The sequence below is a fragment of the Bos javanicus genome, chromosome 13, assembly GCF_032452875.1.
Source record: "Bos javanicus breed banteng chromosome 13, ARS-OSU_banteng_1.0, whole genome shotgun sequence".
NCBI classification, from domain to species: Eukaryota; Metazoa; Chordata; class Mammalia; order Artiodactyla; family Bovidae; genus Bos; species Bos javanicus.
Genome location: NC_083880.1, coordinates 52,609,101 through 52,631,622, shown reverse-complemented (window position 1 = coordinate 52,631,622; position 22,522 = coordinate 52,609,101). Strand labels below are relative to the sequence as shown.

At 40.9% G+C, this 22,522-nt stretch overlaps 1 protein-coding gene across 1 annotated transcript in view; it reads left to right on the top strand.

Annotated features, from left to right (window-relative positions):
- The window catches only part of TMC2 (transmembrane channel like 2), a 97,516-nt gene that overhangs the window by 34,093 nt on the left and 40,901 nt on the right, over nucleotides 1-22,522 (top strand). The window contains exons 4-7 of the mRNA XM_061436760.1: nucleotides 5,062-5,152; nucleotides 11,819-11,900; nucleotides 12,242-12,348; nucleotides 21,675-21,773. Of these exons, the coding sequence (XP_061292744.1) occupies nucleotides 5,062-5,152; nucleotides 11,819-11,900; nucleotides 12,242-12,348; nucleotides 21,675-21,773 (379 nt within the window). The remainder of the gene's footprint in view (nucleotides 1-5,061; nucleotides 5,153-11,818; nucleotides 11,901-12,241; nucleotides 12,349-21,674; nucleotides 21,774-22,522) is intronic.

Here is a 22,522-nt window from a genome sequence, read left to right as displayed (position 1 = left end):
AAGGCAGGAGGAGAAGGGGACAACAGAGGATGAGATAGTTGGATGGCATCACTGATTCAGTGGATATGAGTTTGAGCAAACTCCAGAAGATAGTGAAGGACAGGGAAACCCAGCATGCTGTAGTCCATGGGGTCGCAAAGAGTTGGTCACAGCTGAGCAAGAAAGAAAACATAATGATAAAAGGGTCAATATACCACGCAAACAGAACAATCCTAAATGTATATGCACCAAAGAGATCAGTGGTTTGGATTCTATCGGTTATTAATTTTCCAGTGCTATGTAATAAATTACCCTAAAACTTAATAATTGAAAACAGTAAAAAACATGTGTTATCTTCTGTTAGTCAGAAATTCAGGATCAGTTTAGCTGGCGGCTCTAACTTGGAGTCTCTTGTTGAGGTCCTTTAATGGACCGGAACTTGGTGGTCCAGAGTCGATGAAAAGAAAGTAAAGGAGAGAAAGAGGCTGATATTCCTTCGTTTACACAGAAAGCCAATAAAGCCCCTGCACGGGGCTTGCTCTGTTCACGGAGGCCTCAAGCGCCCTCTCGATGGGGTGAAGGTGCAGAGCACCTTCTCGAGAGGGTCTTAGAAGCCGGACAGGAAAGTGAACTCAGAGAGCCTCTGCGCTGCAGGGGATCAGCCTGAAAAAGAGAGAGAGAGAAAGAAAGAAAGACACGGGGACCAGAGCTCTGATGGAGCAAAGGTGTTTTAATCAACATGGTGTGGGCATATATACTGTCTTACAAAGTAGTTATTCTCAGCAAAGATAAAGATTAAAATTCCAGACTTACAAAACATAGGCAATCCATATTAAAGAGAGAGATTTGTAAACAATCACTTTTACCGTATGGCCGAAGAATTGATGCTTTTGAACTGTGGTGTTGGAGAAGACTCTTGAGAGTCCCTTGGACTGCAAGGAGATCCAACCAGTCCATTCTGAAGGAGATCAGCCCTGGGATTTCTTTGGAAGGAATGATGCTAAAGCTGAAACTCCAGTACTTTGGCCACCTCATGCAAAGTGCTGACTCATTGGAAAAGACTTTGATGCTGGGAGGGATTGGGGGCAGGAGGAGAAAGGGACGATAGAGGATGAGATGGCTGGATGGCATCACTGACTCGATGGACGTGAGTCTGAGTGAACTCCGGGAGTTGGTGATGGACAGGGAGGCCTGGCGTGCTGCAATTCATGGGGTCACAAAGAGTCAGACACGACTGAGTGTCTGAACTGAACTGAACTGAACTCACAAGAAGGAAGAGGGTACTTATCACCGTATAGAAACACTAATGAAGGAAATGCCTGGATTCCTCAGTCCCGGGAGAGGCTTGCCTCTCCTCTTAATTCCTAAATATTCAGGAATTAATACGGAGCAGAGAATTCCTGACAGATCCAAAACAGCACATAGGAAGCCTCCTGTTAAATGCTTCCTGACAGTCTCTCATAAGGTTGAGTCAAGTTGTTGGTCAGGGCTTCAGCCTTCAGATGACTGGGGGTGGCAAAGCCACTTCCAAGGTTGCTCATATACATGGATGACAAGGTGGTTCTGATTATTAGTAGGGGCCCCAGTTTCTCTCCATATGGGCCTCTCCATAGGCTGCTTAAGTATCCTCATAACATGACAGCTAGCTTCCTCCAAAAGAGGGAGATTTCAAGGGGAAAGTCACGACACCTAGTTTCAGAAGTCCTAGTCTCAGAAGTCATAAGTTGTCACTTTTACCACTTTCTATTCCTTGGAGGCACATTGCTGAGTTTGGCCCACATTCAAGGAGAGAAAAATTCATTTCTCCATTTTAAAGGGAAGAATGTCAAGAAATCTGTTGACATAGTTGAAAACCAACACATATGGGAAGTCAGGTATGCTTGGTTAGCCTCAGGTACCTTTAGATTGATTCAGTGACATCTCTAGGCCTGGCTTTGAGTTTCCACTCAGAGTAAGTTCAGCATCTGTTTGATCTTGGCCTCCACAACTGAAAAATAAAAACCGCTTGGAGCCAAAGGGAGACACCAAACCAGCGTAGTCCAAATTACCTTCAACATCTGGCCATCTCCAATCTCTGGCCACCTCTCTTTGGCCATCTGTGTCCCCTACCTTAATCTAGATGTCTTCTGGATTTCTGGCTGACTCATACACTTTCCCAGTGTTCTGCATGGGACAGCAAAGCTCTGCAAGGATGCTGTCAATCTCAGGCTGCCCTGTGTCTATTTGTACCTCTGCATTGCAAAATTAAGTGTGATTTTGAATCTGATCTGCTTCACCAGCGGTGGGTTTTTGGATGTATCTGGTCTCTCTGAGAGATACTTTGGATCAACTTCAGAGTATCCCTGTTGTGGAAGGCTGCATTGCTGAGTCCCTTGTCCAGACCCCTGTGGAGAAGAAGGCCCTTCACAGCAGCCCCCTGTGCTAGCAAAGACTCTTTATCAGCTGTCTACTTTAGGAGCTGATATTTCCCCAGAAGGAGAAGAGTGACTGCTTGCTAAATGAAACCACTGTGCTCACATGGTCTGCATCCACATATTTAAATCTCATAACATCAGGCCCATTTCTAGATGAAAACTGCCACCCCAGGAGGCACAGTATCTTGCCTGGCTCTCTCTGGCACTAAAGCCACACAATAAACCCCTTTTCTCCCAGCAGTAATCACTGGCCACCCCGATGTGTCTTTCAAGCTGTTATTTGGGCCACTTTATCAACAAGGAGGGTCTTTCTAGGGCAATGTGAGGGGCTCCTGAAGTGCTGTCTGTGGGTGGCTACTGAGGAAAGCCATGCCTCAATGGCTTCCTCCTCTCCTGAGTGTTGGAGGGGCCTGAGGGGTTGATAACCACATGTCAAAAGTGACCTTGAAAAAAAAGTGACCTTGAGATTCAGGCCCCTAGAACTTTACACAAAGCAAAGGATCCCATCTCTTTTGTCTTTTCGCTTCATTTTTCACACACCATCTGGTTTGAGGAAGAGGAGAGATGAGCTTGCATGAAGTTCCCCGTTTGAAAGGAGGGGAAAAGGAGGGGACAGGAGCACCCTACAGAAGGAAGATTTGCAGGGACTTCCCCCGGTTGTCCAGTGATTAGACCTCCACAATTTCACTGCCAAAGTCATGGGTTCAATCCCTGGTTTTGGAACTAAGATCCTGCAAGGCACACAACATGACCAAAAAAAAAAAAAAAAAGAGGATTTGCAGCAGTTGGGAAGTGCAGGGCAAGAGCCAGTGTTTCCATAAACCAACTACTATTTCTAGTAAGGAAGCACATGGATCACAGATAACAGATGTAAAAGGATTTGCTATAAAAATGTTAGTTGTGATTATTTATACACTTTTACTGATCCAAAAAAGCTTGTTGCATCCATCAAAATTGTTAGACTGCTTGGTCTGTTTGCAGTGGACGATCCTTAGAGTTTGTATCCAATTCTGAGCAGGGACCTCTGTTCTTCTGAGGGCTCTCTGGGTTTCTGGACACAGTCTGAATGTCAAGAAAAGAAGCATTTGGTGCCAGGTTCAGTGGCTCAGGCATAAGATCTGGCTCTTATGTTTGAGATTTTTTATCCAAAGTTACCAAATCTTAAAACGTTGTCACATTCAAACTCACAAACCCTGAATGCCTAGGAGTCCCTACCCACTCGTGAAATATAGGAAGAGGACAAAAATATGAGTTTCATGAAAACATTCTTTGTTGTCCTGGAGTCATTGGTAGTCACAGATAACTCACTGCCAGAATGACTGCAGCCTGGGGGGAGCAGGGGCTGACCCCACAAAGGAGCCTTAATCCCATACAGCCCTACTTTTGACCCCAGACCCAGAAGCTACACAGATGGCCTCATTAACATTGGGACATCATTGAGACATCCTAATAAAACCAGTCCTGGGATTAAACCAGGTTAGAATGTAACTTTGACAGGTAGCAACTACCTGCATTTGTACTTTGGAGGTGGTGTAGGTTATGTTGCCAGCAGGAGAGCCCGAGCAACAGCAGCCAGACACCCAATGTCTTCTTCCACCCACGCTGAGATGGATTTAATTCTTCAACTACTTGTATGGTCTTATCCAGTGGTTGCTGATAAACTGATTCTTTGGGTGTTGGCATGGGAAAGCCCTGATGTGGAACACTTGCTGATTCCCATAGTTTAAATACTCCCACCATGGCCAGTTTCAAGTCATCAACAGTTTAATAATTGGTGGACCAAGTTTCTGAGTATTTAACAATCAGTTCTCAGAAGCCAGCCCTCACTAGCTCCAGCATTTGACCCAAAGTATTTAACAGAGAGGCCTATCCATGTGTTTCTCATGCAGTCTTCCTTGGATGCTCACTCACTCATTCAATGTTCATGCACTCTAAAAATATCTAGTGAATGCTGTATTTTTTTTTTATTGCTGCTCTAACAAAATACTACAAATTTAATAGCTTAAGACAGTTTATTAGCTCACAATCCTGTTGGTCACAAGTTCAGAATAGTGTGGCTGGATTCTTTGCTCAGGGTCTCACCAGGCTAGATCAAGGTATCAGCAGGGCTATGGTTCCCTCCCACCTGGGACTCAAGGTCCTCTTCCAGGTTCACTGACTTTTGATAGAAATTCATTTTCTTCTCTTGCTCTCCAATGTGGCATCCTCCAGAAGGGCCCCAGCAACAGAGGAAAGAGGATTCTCCTTATTCTAATTTCTCTGATTTCCTTTTTTGCCACATCTCTCTCTGACTCTTCTGCCTTCCTCTTCTTTTTCTAAGGGCTCATGTGATGTATGGGCCCTTCCAAATATCCAGTGTAATCTCACTAGGTTAAAGTCAGTAATCTTAATTACATCTGCAAAATTCCTTTTGCTATTCACAAGGGGGTGAAGGTCATGGAAGCCGAAATTCTGCCTACAGGTGCCAACCATGTACCAATCACTGTCCTTGGCATTTGGGAAACTTCAGTGGACAAAACAGACAAAATGTCCTGCCTTTGTGGAACTTACATTCTAAACTAGGGGTATAAAACACTCAAGGCCCTCGGCCATATATATGCCTTCATAGTTCAGATTTCTTTTGCTTGGGTGTTAATTAAATTTCTGCCTTATTCCCTCCTCTAACCAGGGAGGCCCAAGAATTTGTGGAGAAGTATGAAGGAGCCTTGGGAAAGGGCAAAGGCAAGCGACTCTACGCCTATAGGATGCTGATGGCTAAGGTGTGTGGTTCGGAAGCTGCAAACCTATGGGAGGACTTGCTCAGTTCCTGACCATCGCAAGCACCTGCCTGGCTTCACAACTTGTGTCCACCTCCCCCAGAATCCTGAGTCTGAGGTCCAGTCAGTCATTCTAATTTATCCAGGAATGAAACCAACTGTCCATTTCTCTCTGATTAACTGTGAGGGCTTCAATATACTGGAGATTTGTTTCCCTCCAGTGAAGAACTAAACTCACAGAATTAATGGTGTTGAATCTACTGGGATATTATTTTCCAAGCCCCCAAATCAAGACTTTGGTTTGGTGGAGACCCAGAAGGGCCATGGTTTAATCAGAGTCATACAGAAGACAAACAGTGATGTCAACAGGGCGTCAAGGACAGCTCTGGTGTGTTATGTCATAACCTGGGCTTCTGATTCAAGCTAAAGTAATGACCTCTAATTGGATATTTAACTATGAAACTATGGAAGTATCTTTCCTTTACCTACTAATCTGAAAAACTATCATTTTCATTCACTTAATTCTTGTATAGGGCCTTTTTTGGAACTTTTATTTGAATTCATCATTTCAACTATTGATTCAGTCTAATGGCTCATAAGGCTTCCTCTTTTTACCTTTCTTTCTCAAAAATGTCTTGGCCAGTCTTTCCTATGTTTCCATTTGCATTTTGTTATGTTTTATTAGCATTATTTTTTTTTCCATATGCAATTTTAAAATCACTTTGCCAATTCCAATATAGTCCATTGAGATTTTGGTTGGAAATTGTTTTTTAAATGTAGTCAATTTTGTTCTCCTTAAACCACAAAATAGAGTGGAAATTTTTTAAATCTTTGGTTTAATTTGGGAAAACTTATCTGTAGAATATCCAGTCTTCACATCTAAGAATATCATAATTTCTCAAGCTTTAGTTTTATATCCTTCAGCAAAGTTTGTCATTTTCTTCATATAGATCTTTTCTATGTTATATGTTATTTCTACATATATTTTTGTACATATTTACATTTTGGTTGCTTTTGTGAGTGAGATCATTTTTCCTTTTATTTAATAACTAGATATTGCTGGTATGCAGGAAAACTGTGTATTTGAATATTCATTTTTAATCCACTTCCTCTATTGTACTTCCTTATTAGTTTTAATCATTTTCATCCAATTGTGTATGTAAAGATATTTTTCTTGAGTTCTAAGTCATTCCTGTCCTGAACTGCAGATTAGCAATACTAGAACTGTTTCAGTTGATAATGGTGATCATAAGTCTCTTTGCTTTTCCATTACTTTAATGAAAATGACTCCAATGTTTCACATTAGATTGATGAGAGTTGTTACCTTGACAACTTTGAAATAGATTTTCTTTCTTACGATAAGAAATTATCCTTTTATTTCTAGTTTAATAAGACTTCCATTTTATTGGAATTTCCAAATAGATATTCAATTCAGTTTAGTTCAGTTGCTCAGTTGTGTCCAGCTCTTTGCGACCCCATGGACTGCAAAACACCAGGCTTCCCTGTCCATCACCAACTCCCGGAGCTTGCTCAAACTCATGTCCATTGAGTCAGCGATGCCATCCAACCATCTCATTCTCTGTCATCCCGTTCTCCTCCTGCCTTCAATCTTTTCCAGCATCAGGGTCTTTCCCAGTGTCAGTTCTTTGCATCAGGTGGCCAGAGTATTGGAGCTTCAGCCTCAGCAACAGTCCTTCCAATGAATATTTAGGACTGATTTCCTTTAGGACTCACTGGTTTGATTTCCTTGCAGTCCAAGGGACTCTCAAGAGTCTTCTCAAACACCACAGTTCAAAAGCATCAATTCTCCCACACTCAGCTTTCTTTATGGTCTAACTCTTACATCCATACATACATCCATACATCCATATATAACCATAGCTATGGTTTTTCCAGTATAGTCAAAACCATAGCTTTGACTAAACATACCTCCTTTGTCAGCAAAGTAATGTCTCTGCTTTTGAATATGCTGCTTAGGTTTGTCCTGGCTTCTCTTCCAAGGAGCAGACATCTTTTAATTTCATGGCTGCTGTCACCATCTGCAGTGATTTTGGATCCCAAGAAGATAAAGTCTGTCACTGTTTCCACTGTTTCCCCATCTATTTGCCATGAAGTGATGGTCTTAGTTTTTTGAACGTTGAGTTTTAAACCAGCTTTTTCACTCTACTCTTTCACTTTCATCAAGAGGCTCTTTAGTGTTTCTTCACTTTCTGCCATAAGGGTGGTGTCATCTGCATATCTGAGGTTATTGATATTTCTCCTGGTAATCTTGATTCCAGCTTGTGCTTCTTCCAGCCCAGCATTTCTCATGACGTACTCTGCATATAAGTTAAATAAGCAGGGTGACAATATAACAGCCTTGATGTATTCCTTTCCCAATATGGAGCCAGTCCATTGTTCCATGTCTGGTTCTAACTGTTGCTTCTTGACCTGCATACAGATTTCTCAAGAGGCTGGTCAGGTCGTCTGGTATTCCCATCTCTTTAAGAATGTTCCACAGTTCGTTGTGATCCACACAGTCAAAGGCTTTGGCATAGTCAATAAAGCAGTTGATGTTTTCCTGGAACTCTCTTGCTTTTTCGATGATCCAACAGATGTTGGCAATTTGATCTCTGGTTCCTCTGCCTTTTCTAAATCCAGCTTGAACATCTGGAAGTTCTCGGTTCACATACTATTGAAACCTGGCTTGGAGAATTTTGAGCATTGCTTTGCTAGTGTTTGAGATGAGTGCAATTGTGCAGTAATTTGAACATTCTTCAGCATTGCCTTTCTTTGGGATTGGAATGAAAACTGACCTTTTCCAGTCCTGTGGCCACTGCTGAGTTTTGCAAATTTGCTGGCATATTAAATGAGGCACTTAATAGCATCATCTTTTAGGATTTGAAATAGCTCAGCTGGAATTCCAACACCTCCACTAGCTTTGTTCATAGTGATACTTCCTAAGATAAATAGATGTTAGATTTTGTTAAATACTTTTCCCATATGTTCATAAACTTAGTTTTGTCAGGCACATCTGATTTTCAAGTATTTTATTTATAATTTTTACATAAAATTTCACAAGATTGATTGAATTTATGTGTGCACACACACACATGCATGCTGTCCTGGCATATTTTAATATTAGGGTTGTACGTGCTTTGTAACATTAAACGAATAGCAAGCATTACCTCCCTTTTATGCTGTAAATCAGCTTGAGGAGCATGATTTTTTTTTTTTTTTTTGAAAATTGAAAGATGACATCCTCAAAACTATACAGGTCAGGAAGCATTTTATAGAATATCTTGATAATTTTTTAATGTTTTTCCAATTGGGATAGTCAAGGTTTAACTTCTTCTTGGGGTCATTTTGATATTTTTTATCTTCCCAGACTTGATCCTTTCATTAAGAGTTTCATATGTATTAACAGAAAATTGCAAATAGATAGTCTCATAATTTTTGTAACTACATTTTATATATGTTGAGTTTAAATCTTTTTTATCCCTAATATTATTTTCTCTTCCTTTTCCATTATAGTTGCCTGACAACTATCTATGGGTCACATTAATTTTTATCTAAAAACCATTTATCGTTTAACTGCACACTCAGAATTTTCTTCTCAACTGAGGAACGTATTCTTCAAATATGTCTGATAAATGATCTAATTTGTTTCTGTTCAAACAGTTCCAGCTTCTGCACTAGGAGAAGGATGGCTGCCAATTCCTCACTCTTTGCATTTACTTTCCCTCACGATTTTTAATTCTTTGCTTATTCTCTCTCTGCATCTCAGAAATTTCTCAGGTTTATTTTCAGTATCATTGGATCAATTTTCTTTTGTCTCAGTTAAAGTATAATGTTTATTTTCATTCTATTACTGAACTTTTAGCAATCTTGTAATCAATTCTTCCATACTTCACCTGTATTCTTTTATTTTCCAGCCACAAGGCTTGTGGGATCTTAGTTCCCTGGACCAAGGATTGAACCCATTCCCTCAGCAGTGAAAATGCAGAGTCCTAAACCACTGGGCTGCCAGGGAATTCTGCCCCCCACACACATACCCCATATTCTTTTTTAAAACTCTAATTGCCATCCTGTACTTTAGAAGCCATGTTTCTTGTATCCTGCTAATATTGATGGCATAGAAAATGGTAACCCACTCTAGTATTCTCGCCTGGGAAATCTCATGGACAGAGAAGCTTGGAGGGCTACAGTCTATGGGGTCACAAAGAGTTGGACATGGCTGAGTGACTAAGCACATGGGCAAGCAAGAATATTGAACCATCTCTCAAAATTTAATTATGTATCCTGGAGGAAATACTTTCTAAAAACCTGAAAGAAAGGGATCTCTTTTTCCTTGTTTTTCACACTATTTCTCAGGCTTCACTGGTTGTTTTTGGTTATTCAGACTCAGGTATCATCCACAGGCAGGATGTGCCGTGTCTCATTTGACTGCTGTTTGAAATCTTTTCTCCTATATACAGCTGAAGAGCAAGATGACACACACAGCCAGGAACCCTGTCCAAAGGGGCAGCTACCATGTCACACAGTTCTGGGGGAGTTGAGGTCTTCTCCCACCCACGCCCAAGCTCAGTTTTCTGATGCTCTAAATCAATGAAGAATAAGAGTTTCAATGCTGAGCTTCTCCCAGACCTCTCTCTGCCTACGCCCCCCACCTCCAGGCATCACTTTTAGGCTGAGATGCCCTCAGCCTTGAGGGGCTGCAAGTGGTTGCCAAGTGACCAGACTGGCAGACTGTGTCTCCAAGGGCCTCACTTGGCAACATGCATTACTCCATTGATCCTTAGCCTCGCAAAGCTATATTTTATACTGATTTTATCAGCACCCTGACAGAGGATCTGTCTCTCAGGGAAGGACTTACATTAACAAAGCTTATGAGACAAATATGTAAAATCAGATACCAGATTACTAATTTACAAGGAGGAATAACCAATGCAAGAACTGAAAAATTTGAAGTCCATAACAGTGTCTTTTATTTTTGATAGTACAGTTATGTGCTATGCTTAGTTGCTCAGTCGTGTCTGACTCTTTGCGACCCCATGGACTGTAGCCTGCCAGGCTCCTCTGTCCATGAGATTCTCCAGGCAAGAATACTGGAGTGGGTTACCATGCCCTCCTCCAGGATCTTCCCAACCCAGGTCTCCCACACTGCAGGCAGATTCTTTACCATCTGAGCCACCAGGGAATCCCAATACAGTTTTATGGGAAGCTAAACAATAATCCCAGGCTTCCCAAGTGGCTCGGTGGTAAAGAATCCACTGGAGGAGATGCAGGTTCAATCCCTGGGTCAGGAAGATCCCCTGAAGTAGGAAATGGCAACCCACTCCAGTATTCTTGCCTGGGAAATTCCATGGACAGAGCCTGGTGGGCTACCGTCCATGGGGTTGTCAGACATGACTTAACATGTACACATGAATTATTATTCCAATTCCAATCTACTAATTTGCAGTGAAAAAAATTACTGCCATAGAAATCAAATATTCACAGCCCAGGTGATGGGCAAATGCTTTCCTTATAGACAGACCTACATAAGAAGCCAAATAAACCAAAGATGGTTTTCAAGCACAGAATCAGAACTAGGAAAGGTAGAAGAAGCAATGGGATTGGGGTAGCCAGTGTCTCCACATCCCTGCTCATCTTAAGAAGATCTTTGCCATTATTATGAACCTGTCCTTTGCTGATGGGTCCCTCTTCTCCTTGGCATCTGTGACCATCTCCCTTCTGACAGGTGGTTTCCTTCCTTATATAGTAATTATCCAATAACTATATAGTTAAAGCCTTTACATCTGGAAGTCCATCTGGTTCCTTCAGATAAATTTTCCCTTTTATGCTTTAGTGAATTTACAAATGAAAATCTCATTTCCTTCATGAACAAGTTCTTCTGAGACCTTTGTAACAATAGAAACTGATCTTAGAATTTTCTCTTTACTTTATCTTTGCCTGCTATTTTCTACAAGTTTTTAAAAAAAATTCTAAATGGATTTATTTTCAGGGGATAGGACTGTTGAAGAGCATCCCCTGAAAGAGTTGACAGATTTTCATGCAGCCAGCAGACAGCTGCTCAGGTTTCTGATTGGTAAAAAGTGAGTGTTGGAGCTGGAGTAGACCCTGGAAAGGTGCATAATGCCTTCCTAACTAATGTTAGTGGGGTTAAAAAAAAAAAAACACAGGCTGCCATCTCACTGGAAGAAAAATGGGACACCTGGGGCTGAGATCTCTTTTAGCACTGCCTTCAGTCTTATAGTTTAGCAACAGTTTCTATGAGATTAAGGCACTCGACCGTCTGCCAATTGTAGGTGTGAGATTTTTTTTTCCCTTGAATTTTTGGTTTTAGATGAAGGAAGTTACATAAGAGTTTGCTAAACCAATTTGATTCCCCAAATCAGAAATTATACATAGACTTTCTAAGTTCATATGTAAACTGTCCAAACCTGAAATTTTACCAGCATTATAGAAAATTGCAAGACATTGTGTTGCCCTGGCTTCTCTCTCACTCACACCTAGCTTTGAAAGTGATGATGTGAGCCTCCACCTCAGACAGCCTGGTCTCAACAGCTCCAGCGTGACAGCCTCACTCACCTGTTGACCTCGTGTTGACATGTCAACATCCACATGCACCTCCAAGCCCCAAAGCAGCATGTTAAGGAACTGAGGGTGTTGTCTGTTTCATTTCAGAAATGGGTCAAGTTTAAAAGAGACTTTCATAATTTCAAGACTCAGTGTATCCCCTGGGAAATGAAGATCAAGGACATTGAAAGTGAGTATTTTGGTGTCCCTGTTTTTAGTTGGTTTGCTAAAGGGTTTTCCAAGGGTTTGGACTGTGTCCTGGACCAACGGGTTAGTTTATCATAGGTTCTGTTGTATTAGAAAAAGGAATGGGCTTTGGACTAGTTAGACCAGAATTTAAATTGTGCTTCTTCACTTTCTGATTGTAGGAACTTAGGCAGATCGGTTAAGCCCTTTTTATTTGGGAAAAAAAGAAGAGATATGTGTTACACAGACTGACACGCAAATTGTACCCATCACACACATACAGTGCTTGGCAACGTTACCATTCTCCTTCTGTAACACTTACACCCACCATCGTCTTCTCTTCAGGTCACTTTGGTTCTTCAGTGGCATCATATTTCATCTTCCTCCGATGGATGTATGGAGTTAACCTTGTCCTCTTTGGCTTAATATTTGGTCTAGTCATAATCCCAGAGGTAAGAAAAGAACTGCCTATAACTTTGGATAGTGTTATGAGGCTTATCATGACTACCATCTTCATTTATATGAAACAAATACTCTGTTTTACAAAGAATCCATCATTTGTTTTTAATTCGATGCTCACATCAATTGCCCAGAGAACCCAGTATGAAGAATGGAACCAGAATGTTTGCATGTCTGAATGAATATGTGGACCCTACATTTTTCTACCTTTTATTTTACTTTGAGATTAGTCAAGAATTAATACTTCAGTGAGGTGTTTTCTTTTACCCTGAAAAAAAGAGAGAGAGAGAGTTCGCATTACATTATAATTTATTACCCCAAAGAAACCCTGCATTTGAATAGCGCTCCTCACTATTCTCCCATATACAATCTTATTATGGATGTAGATAGATCCTTACCTATAAATGAGTAATAGAGAGACAAAAAACGAACAAATGACCTGTGCAAATCTACATGATAAACTTGTGGTGAATGAGATGCCAGGTTTCCAGAGTGCTGTCCTGGGTCCCTTTCCAGGGGTGACTGTGGCCCACTAGCACTCAGCACAGTAATTGCTATAGTCCTGTCTGAACCTCCTGGCACTAGTGCTGGGCACAGCAGCGGATTTACCTCTACAGCTTAGAGGGTAATGATATTTATGAATTTAGTAGTTTTTCCTTCCAGATTTATTAATCGGCTCTATGATAGATTACTGATTCCTACTTTATTACAAATAATTCCATGAGAATATTAGAGTCAATTCTATCTGTAGTCACATCCTTGGGAAACATTCCTGAATATCTATTTTTCATGAAATTAAAAGACTTACACAGAATGTGAATTAAATTAGTTAGAAAAGGTTGAGGATCTATTATAATAGTATTAATACTTGGTAGCAAAGGAGTGTTAATATTACTTACAAAATCATTGAATTCTTTTCTACATTACCTAAAGAGTGCACACCTGAAAATCAAGGATTATGAGTCAATCCACTTTGTCCTATAGCCTTAAGCCATTGTCACTCTCGCATACAAAGAAAAGGATTTTAACCTTCTGGCAAATGTATGCAGATGTTCTTGAAACAAATCTGGGTCTCTTCAAGTGGAAAATATTGTCAGAAGTTTCACTTCTCCTTTCCATAACCTAGGAAGTAAGAGTTTTCTGCAGTAGTCAGTGAGGAATTTTATCTTCTCAGACTCTTTGCTTTTTTCTTGGGAGTTTTTGATTCCAAACGACTTTACTTCCATAAGAAGAGAGTACATTTAAATGCTGTAAACCTATAAGACATCCCTAGAGTTTTGCTATACAATGGTCCAAGAAGGCTGTGTGTTACGGAAGTTGAATAATTTTAAAAATACTGAGGATTTTTTCTTCTCAAAGAAAACCTTACATCTTGTATAATTTATATAAATTAATATCCAGTGGACGTTTGTTTGAAAAAAATGAAAATTTAGTGATTGGTGCTTTCAGTGAAGAAGGCAAGACCTTAACTGTCCAGGCAAGAGTACCTTGATTTCATTGGCAGGTGTTTATGAAGCTGTATTGGAATAAGATGGAGGAAAGAAGAAAGAGAGAGAGACAGGGAAAGAATAGAACAGAGAGGACTTGATGATGGGTTGGACAACCACAGTTGAGAATATAGGGTATCTCAAAATGCCCTCAATTAGGGTAGTGGGTCTGTCTAGTCAAAGCTATGGTTTTTCTAGTAGTCATGTATGGATGTGAGAGCTGGACTATAAAGAAAGCTGAGCACTGAAGAATTGATGCTTTTGAACTGTGGTGTTGGAGAAGACTCTTGAGAGTCCCTTGGACTGAAAGGAGATCCAACCAGTCCATCTTAAAGGAGATCAGTGTTGGGTGTTCATTGGAAGGTCTGATGTTGAAGCTGAAACTCCAATACTTTGGCCACCTGATGTGAAGAGCTGACTCATTTGAAAAACCCTGATGCTGGGAAAGAATGAGGGCAGGAAGAGAAGGGGACGACAGAGGATGAGATGGTTGGATGGTATCACTGACTCAATGGACATGGGTTTGGGTGGACTTTGGGAGTTAGTGATGGACAGGGAGGCCTGGCGTGCTGTGGTTCATGGGGTCGCAAAGAGTCCAACACGACTGAGTGACTGAACTGAACTGAACTGAATGGTGTTTCCCAAAGAGCAGGAAGTTGTAATTTTTATGAAGTTCAAATTATCACTTGAAAAAATACCAATTTATTTTTTTTGACTGTGCTGGGTCTTCGTTGCTACACGTGGGCCTTCTCTAGTTGCTGCGAGCCGGGGCGACTCTAGTTGCCGTGCAAGGGCTTCTCATTGTGATGACTTCCATTGTTGCAGGGCTTAGGCTCTAGGCACGCGGGCTTTAGTAGTTGTGGTGCATGGCTTCAGTAGTTGCCGCTTGTGGCCTCCAGAGTACAAGCTCATTAGTTGTGGCACATGGGCTCAATTGCCGCGAAGTGTGTAGGATCTTCCCAGACCGGGGATCGAACCAGTGTCCTTGTATTGCAAGGTGAATTCTTAACCACTGAACCACCAGGGAAGCCACAGATTAATTACTTTTTTTAATGATTCATGCTTTTTGTGTCCAGTCTAGGAAGTCTTCATCTATCTTTGGTTGACAGAACCCTAAAATGACCCCCAATAACCCACACTTGTGTAGAATTTCCTTCTCTTGAATGTGGACTGGACCTGTGAATTTGCTGAAATTTTATGGTGATGAAATTTTACTCCTATGTTAAATGCTCCTATGGTAGGCAGGCATCTCAGATTGCCCCCAGTGATCCCCCTTTCCTGATATCATGCCTTTGTATAATCCCCTCACTTGAGTAAAGGCTAGACTTTGTGGCTTGCTTTTAACAAATAGAATATAACCAAAATAACAAACTGTCACTTACAGGACTAGCTTATAAAAAACCATGACTTTCATCTGGCATTCTCTCTTGATTCCCTTCTTGGCTCACATGATTTGACGAAGCAATCTGCCAGACTGGAGAAGCCCACTGGCAAGTAACTGATGTGACCTTTGGACAGGAGCCAGCAAGGAACTGAGACCCTCAGTCCAACAGCCCACAAGGAACTAAATCTTGCCAATAACTATGTTAGTGAATCTGGAATCAGATCCTCCCCACCAGCCCTACAGATGAGACTAAAGGATCCAAATAAACCAAACCCAGGTTCCTGACCTGCAGAAACCAAGAGATAGTTGTATGGTAATTTGATGCACAGCAGCAGACATTGGATCCAGTTCCCCAGGGGATCTTAATATGCAGCCAGGGTGTACATTGCTGGTGTACATTAATTAATTAGCCTAAATAATTCTTTAAAATACCTTGTAAGTTCTGCTCTAGGATTCACATAGGCAGCACTCAAGGATTATGAGTTAGTCCACTTTGTCCTATATTCTCAAGCCATTGTCACTCTCCAGTACAGAGAAGCCTCGTATTGATACTTCTTCTAAACATAACTGTTAAAAATTTCAGATATTTAGAAAGGTATAAAGAATGAGCCCACTCACCTACTACTAAGTTTAAGAATAAAAAGTTACATGCACACTAAAGTCCTCCATCTGCTTCTCCCCAGTTGTATTCAGTTCAGTTCAGTCTCTCAGTTGTGTTTGACTCTTTGTGACCCCATGAATTGCAGCATGCCAGGCCTCCCTGTCCATCACCAACTCCTGGAGTTCACTCAAACTCCCGTCCATAGAGTCAGTGATGCCATCCAGCCATCTCATCCTCTGCTGTCCCTTTCTCCTCCTGCCCCCAATTCCTCCCAGCATCAGAGTCTTTTCCAATGAGTCAACTTTTTGCATGAGGTGGCTAAAGTACTGGAGTTTCAGCTTTAGCATCATTCCTTCCAAAGAAATCCCAGGGCTGATCTCCTTTAGAATGGACTGGTTGGATCTCCTTGGAGTCCAAGGGACTCTCAAGAGTCTTCTCCAACACCACAGTTCAAAAGCATCAATTCTTTGGCACTCAGCTTTCTTCACAGTCCAACTCTCACATCCATACATGACCACTGGAAAAACCATAGCCTTGACTAGACGGACCTTTGTTGGCAAAGTAATTGTATTACCCACATAATTCTCACATGTAATCAGTCTCCTGAACTTTCCATTTCAACTTACATTTTAAAATATATTGGCTTAAAGTTAAATAACATGGTTTCTTTTTTTTTTTTAATCACTCATGTATCTGAAGTTATATTCCCTTTTGCATGATAGTGTAATTTTTTTCCTCTTTCATTTACATTGAAGGTTTGTCTCTTTTAGTTATTTTATTAAAGAAACAACTGGCTTTGTTGATTCTCTGGCATGTCTTTTTTTTAATTCACGTTGAGCAGGACATAATTTACATATTGTAAACCTCACTTTTTTAAAGTATACAGTTTGATAAGTTTTGACAAATATATAGAGTCAAGTAACTATCACCACAACTTCTATCACCTAGAAAGTTCCCCGATGCCCCCTTTGCAAGAAATCTCTCCTTACTTCCAGCCCTTGACCAGCAGTGATCTGATTTCTGACCCTAAATTTTTGCCTTTTCCATAATATCCTATGAATAAATTCATGCACTCTGTAGCTTTTTGTGCCTGGCCTCTTTCATTTAGCACAGTGTCAATGAGATTCATCCATGTTGTTGTATGTATCAAATAGTTTGTCCCTTTATTGCTGGGTAATATCCTGTTGTATGGATGTACCATAGTTTGTTATCTATTCACCAGTCCATGAATATTTGGGTTGTTTCCAGCTGAGGACTATGATGAACAAAGCTACTGTAAACATTCACCTTTCAGGCCTTTGTCTTATGTATCTCTATTTTCTACATCCTTAATTTCTACTCATAAATTAATAGTTTCTTTCCTGCTCATGTCTTTGAGTTTGTATTAGTTATCTATTGCTGAGTAAGAAAGGTATCCCGAAATTTTTACTAAAAAAACAAACATTTGTTATTTCACAATTTCTGTGGATTAGGAGGGGCTTATCCAAGGTGTTATGAAAACCAGGTGGTATTCTGTTTCTTAAACGAGGTAGTGAATATACGCTAGTTAATTTTCTTTTCATTATGATCAGACATATATACATACATATATATATATATATATATATACTATTTTATATACAATATGTTTCCCAATAAGCAGAGGTGTGGGTCGGCAGTGGCCTGCTACATGGTCAGGGGCGCTGAGTGTGGCAGTGCCTGCACAGCACATTTTGAAGGAGGTTGCCATTATCTTCATTACCTCCATACCTTCATTACCTTCACCATAGTTTGGCCTCAGGTCAAACAACAGGGAGGGAACACAGCTCCGCCCATCAACAGAGAGTTGGATTAAAGTTTTACTGAGCACGGCCCCGCCCATCAGAACAAGACCCAGTTTCCCCCACAGTTAGTCTCTCCCATCAGGAAGCTTCCATAAGCCTCTTATCCTTATCCATCAGAGGGCAGACAGAATGAAAACCACAATCACAGATATAATATAAATTTTATATATTTTAAAATAATATAAATTTTAAAGCAAGCAAAAAGAAATAGGAGTGAATTACCTAAAAATTATGAACCTATAAATTAAAAAACAAATGTTACATTAGATACTAAACAATAAAGCCCGTGTTAGTAAAAATCAAGAGCAATATGGAATGCCCATCCCAGCACTTTTCAACTTTATTTTCAAATTTCTACCTAACGCAATAAGTAAAGAAAAATAAACTTATACATTTTATGTAAAAAATACAAAATTCTTTTAATTTGCAGGTGATATTATCATATACCCCCAAGTACCAATGAGTGCATCAAAAGTTTCTTGAATTAATAAAAAAATATATAGAGATGACTAGAGTCGTTTTCACTTTTTCATACTGTTCATGGGGTTCTCAAGGCAAGAATACTGAAGTAGCTTGTCATTTCCTTCTCCAGTGGACCACGTCAGAACTCTCTCCCATGACCCGTCCATCTTGAGTAGCCCTACATGGCATGGCTCATAGTTTCATTGAGTCAGACAAGGCTGTGGTTCATGTGATCTGTCTGAGTAGTTTTCTGTGATTGTGGTTTTCATTCTGTCTGCCCTCTGATGGATAAGGATAAGAGGCTTATGGAAGCTTCCTGTTGGGAGAGACTAACTGTGGGGGAAACTGGGTCTTGTTCTGATGGGCGGGGCCGTGCTCAGTAAAACTTTAATCCAACTTTCTGTTGATGGGCGGAGCTGTGTTCCCTCCCTGTTGTTTGACCTGAAGCCAAACTATGGTGATGAAGGTAATGAAAGTATGGAGGTAATGAAAATAATGGCAACCTCCTTCAAAAGGTGCTGTGCAGGCACTGCCACACTCAGCGCTCCGACCCTGTAGCAGGCCACTGCCGACCCACACCTCTGCTGGAGACTCCTGGACACTCACTGGCAAGTCTGGTTCAGTCTCTTGTGCGGTCACTGCTCCTTTCTCCTGGGTCCTGGTGCATACAAGGTTTTGTTTGTGCCCTCCAAGAGTCTGTTTCCCCAGTCTTTTGTATGTTCTGGCACCTCTATGGTGGGGTTAATGGCAACCTCCTCCAAGAGGGCTTATGCCATACCCAGGTCTGCTGTACCCAGAGCTCCTGCCTCTGAGGCAGGCCACTGCTGACCCATACCTCCACAGGAGACACTCAAACACTCAAAGGCAGGTCTGGCTCAGTCTCTATAGGGTCTCCTGGTGTGCACACGGTTTTGTTTGAGCCCTCTGAGCATCTCTGATGGCTATGGGGTTTGAATCTAAATGCAATTTTGCCCCTCCTACCATCTTGCTGGGGCTTATCCTTTGCCCTTGGATGTGGGGTATTTTTTTTTTGAATATGTGAACCATGAACTTTCAGATGTTCAAACTGGTTTTAGAAAAGGCAGAAGAATCAGCGATCAAATTGCTAACATCATCTAGATCATCGAAAAAGCAAGAGAGTTCCAGAAAAACATCTATTTCTGCTTTATTGACTATGCCAAAGCCTTTGACTGTGTGGATCACAATAAACTGTGGAAAATTCTGAAAGATATGGGAATACCAGACCACCTGACCTGCCTCTTGAGTAACCTGTATACAGATAAGGAAGCAACAGTTAGAACTGGACATGGAACAACAGACTGGGTCCAAATAGGAAAAGGAGTACGTCAAGGCTGTATTTTGTCATCCTGATTATTTAACTTCTGTGCAGGGTACATCATGAGAAACTCTGGGCTGGAAGAAGCACAAGCTGGAATCAAGATTGCCGGGAGAAATATCAATAACCTCAGATATGAAAATGACACCACCCTTATGGCAGAAAGTGAAGAAGAACTAAAGAACCTCTTGATGAAAGTGAAAGAGGAGAGTGAAAAAGCTGGCTTAAAGCTCAACATTCAGAAAACTAAGATCATGGCATCCGGGCCTATCACTTCATGGCAAATAGATAGGGAAACAGTGGAAACAGTGGCTGACTTTATTTTTCTGGGCTCTGAAATCACTGCAGATGGTGATTACAGCCATGGAATTAAAAGATGCTTGCTCCTTGGAAGGAAAGTTACGACCAAACTAGACAGCATATTAAAAAGCAGAGACATTACTTTGCCAACAAAGGTCCGTCTAGTCAAGGCTATGGTTTTTCCAGTAGTCATGTATGGATGTGAGAGTTGGACTATAAAGAAGGCTGAGCACCGAAGAATTGATGCTTTTGAACTGTGGTGTCGGAGAAGACTCTTGAGAGTCCCTCGGACTCCAAGGAGATCCAACCAGTCCATTCTAAAGGACATCAGTCCTGAGTGTTCATTGGAGGGCCTGATGCTGAAGCTGAACCTCCAATACTTTGGCCACCTGATGTGGACAGCTGACTCATTTGAAAAGACCTTGATGCTGGGAAAGATTGAGGGCAGGAGGAGAAGGGGACGACAGAGGATGAGATGGCTGGATGGCATTACCGAATTGATGGACATGGGTTTGAGCAAGCTTCAGGAGTTGGTGATGGACAGGGAAGCCTGGCGTGCTGCAGTCCATGGGGTTGCAAAGAGTTGGACACAACTGAGCAACTGAACTGAACTGAGAGTCATTTTAAATAAACAAACACCAGTGATATTTTCTACATTCTCAGTATCAAGTTTGAAATTAAATTTAAAATGTTCATACTCAAAATAGTAATAAATCTATAAAATAACTAGCAATAAATTTAACAAAGTAGATTTCTATGAGGAATATTATAAAGCAAGGCAGGACAAAAATATCACCAAATAAACAGGAGGCACATTCGTGGAAGATAAGATTTAATATCATTAAAAAGATCAATCCTCTCTAAATCAGTATGTAAATTTAATATAATTCTGATTTTTTAATAAATAGCAATGTGAATCAAGGCATATATATATATATCTATATATCTATATAGATAACAGAATTATGTACACCCAGACAGCAAATTAAAAAGCAGAGATATCATTTGCCAACAAAATGATACCACCAGGTCCATATAGTGAAAGCTATGATTCTTCCAGTAGTCACGTACAGATGTGAGAGTTGGACCATAAAGAAAGCTGAGTGCTGAAGAATTGATGCTTTTGAATTGTGGTGCTGGAGAAGACTCTTGAGAGTCCCTTGGACTGCCACGAGACCAAACCATTCAATCCTAAAGGAAATCAGCGCTGAATACTCATCGGAAGGACTGTTGCTGAAGCTGAAACTCCAATACTTTGGCCCCCTGATGCAAAGAGCTGACTCATTGGAAAAGACCTTGATGCTGGGAAAGATTGAGGGCAGGAGGAGAAGGGGGTGACAGAGGATGAGATGGTTGGATGGCATCACTGACTCAGTGGACATGAGTTTGAGCAAACTCCAGGAGATAGTGAAGGACAGTTTCCTGGCATGCTCCAGTCCATAGCGTCTCAAAGAGTGGGACACGACTTAGTGACTGAACAACAACAACAAAGAACTTGAAATACTCTAATTATTCCAACAATACGGGATTTTTAAAATAGGTTTGGGGTACATACATGTGATTAGGTATTTTGAAGTCATTTCATTTTGAAAAATACCATATGCCATAAGGAACTGGTCATAAAATAATAGTAAGCTAAATAGCCAAACTAAAACATACATAAAACTCAGAAACTTTGAAAGAAAATATATGAATATCTATCAATCATCTTTAAGATGTGAAAGTGATAGGTAATTTTTTAAACACTCTTCTTTACTTTTTCACATTTTCTACAATGAGTATATACTGTTTTAAATCAGGAAAGTAATGTTATTTTTTTTTTAATGAGTGTTCCTGCTCTGAGAAGGAATTTAACCCACTGTGTGCACATTTCTGTGTGTTTGTATCTCCTCCACATGTAATTGTGTCATTCTCTCCCAACACAAGGTGCTAATGGGCATGCCCTATGGAAGTATTCCCAGAAAGACGGTGCCTCGGGCTGAGGAAGAAAAAGCCATGGATTTTTCTGTTCTTTGGGATTTTGAGGTACCATTGCCAATGTGCACAATGTTGTGAGTGTGGATAAGTGTTGAAATGTTTAATTATTGGAAAGCCAGTGCTTCAACCAGTGGGATCCCGGCACTGTGCAGAATAAGCTAGCCAACCATGTCCACCTAGGTCCCCTTCATGGGTCTTTCCATCACACATCCTGATGTGCACAAGTTCCCCACGAGGTCACTGCTCCCCGCATTCTGCCAGATCTATGTAAGGCAATCTTGCAGGATGGTTTTATCTCATTGTAACCCAGTAAGACCCCAGGGCTATTGCCAGTCCAACCTTTCCCCAAGCTTCACTTGACATCTTCAACTAAGTATCAAATTTGCTTCTCAAATCCAACAGCTATCCAACCAAACTCACATCATCTTTTCTCATCTCTTTTATGGGAACCACCAGTCATCCAGTCATTCAAGTCTGAAACCTGAAAGTCATCCCACATTTTTCTGTCATCACTACCACCCCTCACATCCAACGAATCACTGAATCTGAGCCTGTCTACTAAATATTTCTTAGTCTCCTTTTATCTTTCCCTTGGACCTCTGCTCTGAATAACACTGTACCAAGATCACTGTCAGAATCTTCTGCCTGTGCTCCCAGCCTTTTCTTGGCTCCTCACATCTCCATTCCCTATGCTGCCAGGGACCTTTCTAAAATACAAGCATGACCCTGTGACTCCCCATGGTCGATATTCATTCATTCCCATTCCCAGTTGGAATAAAACCGAGTGTTCTGAATTG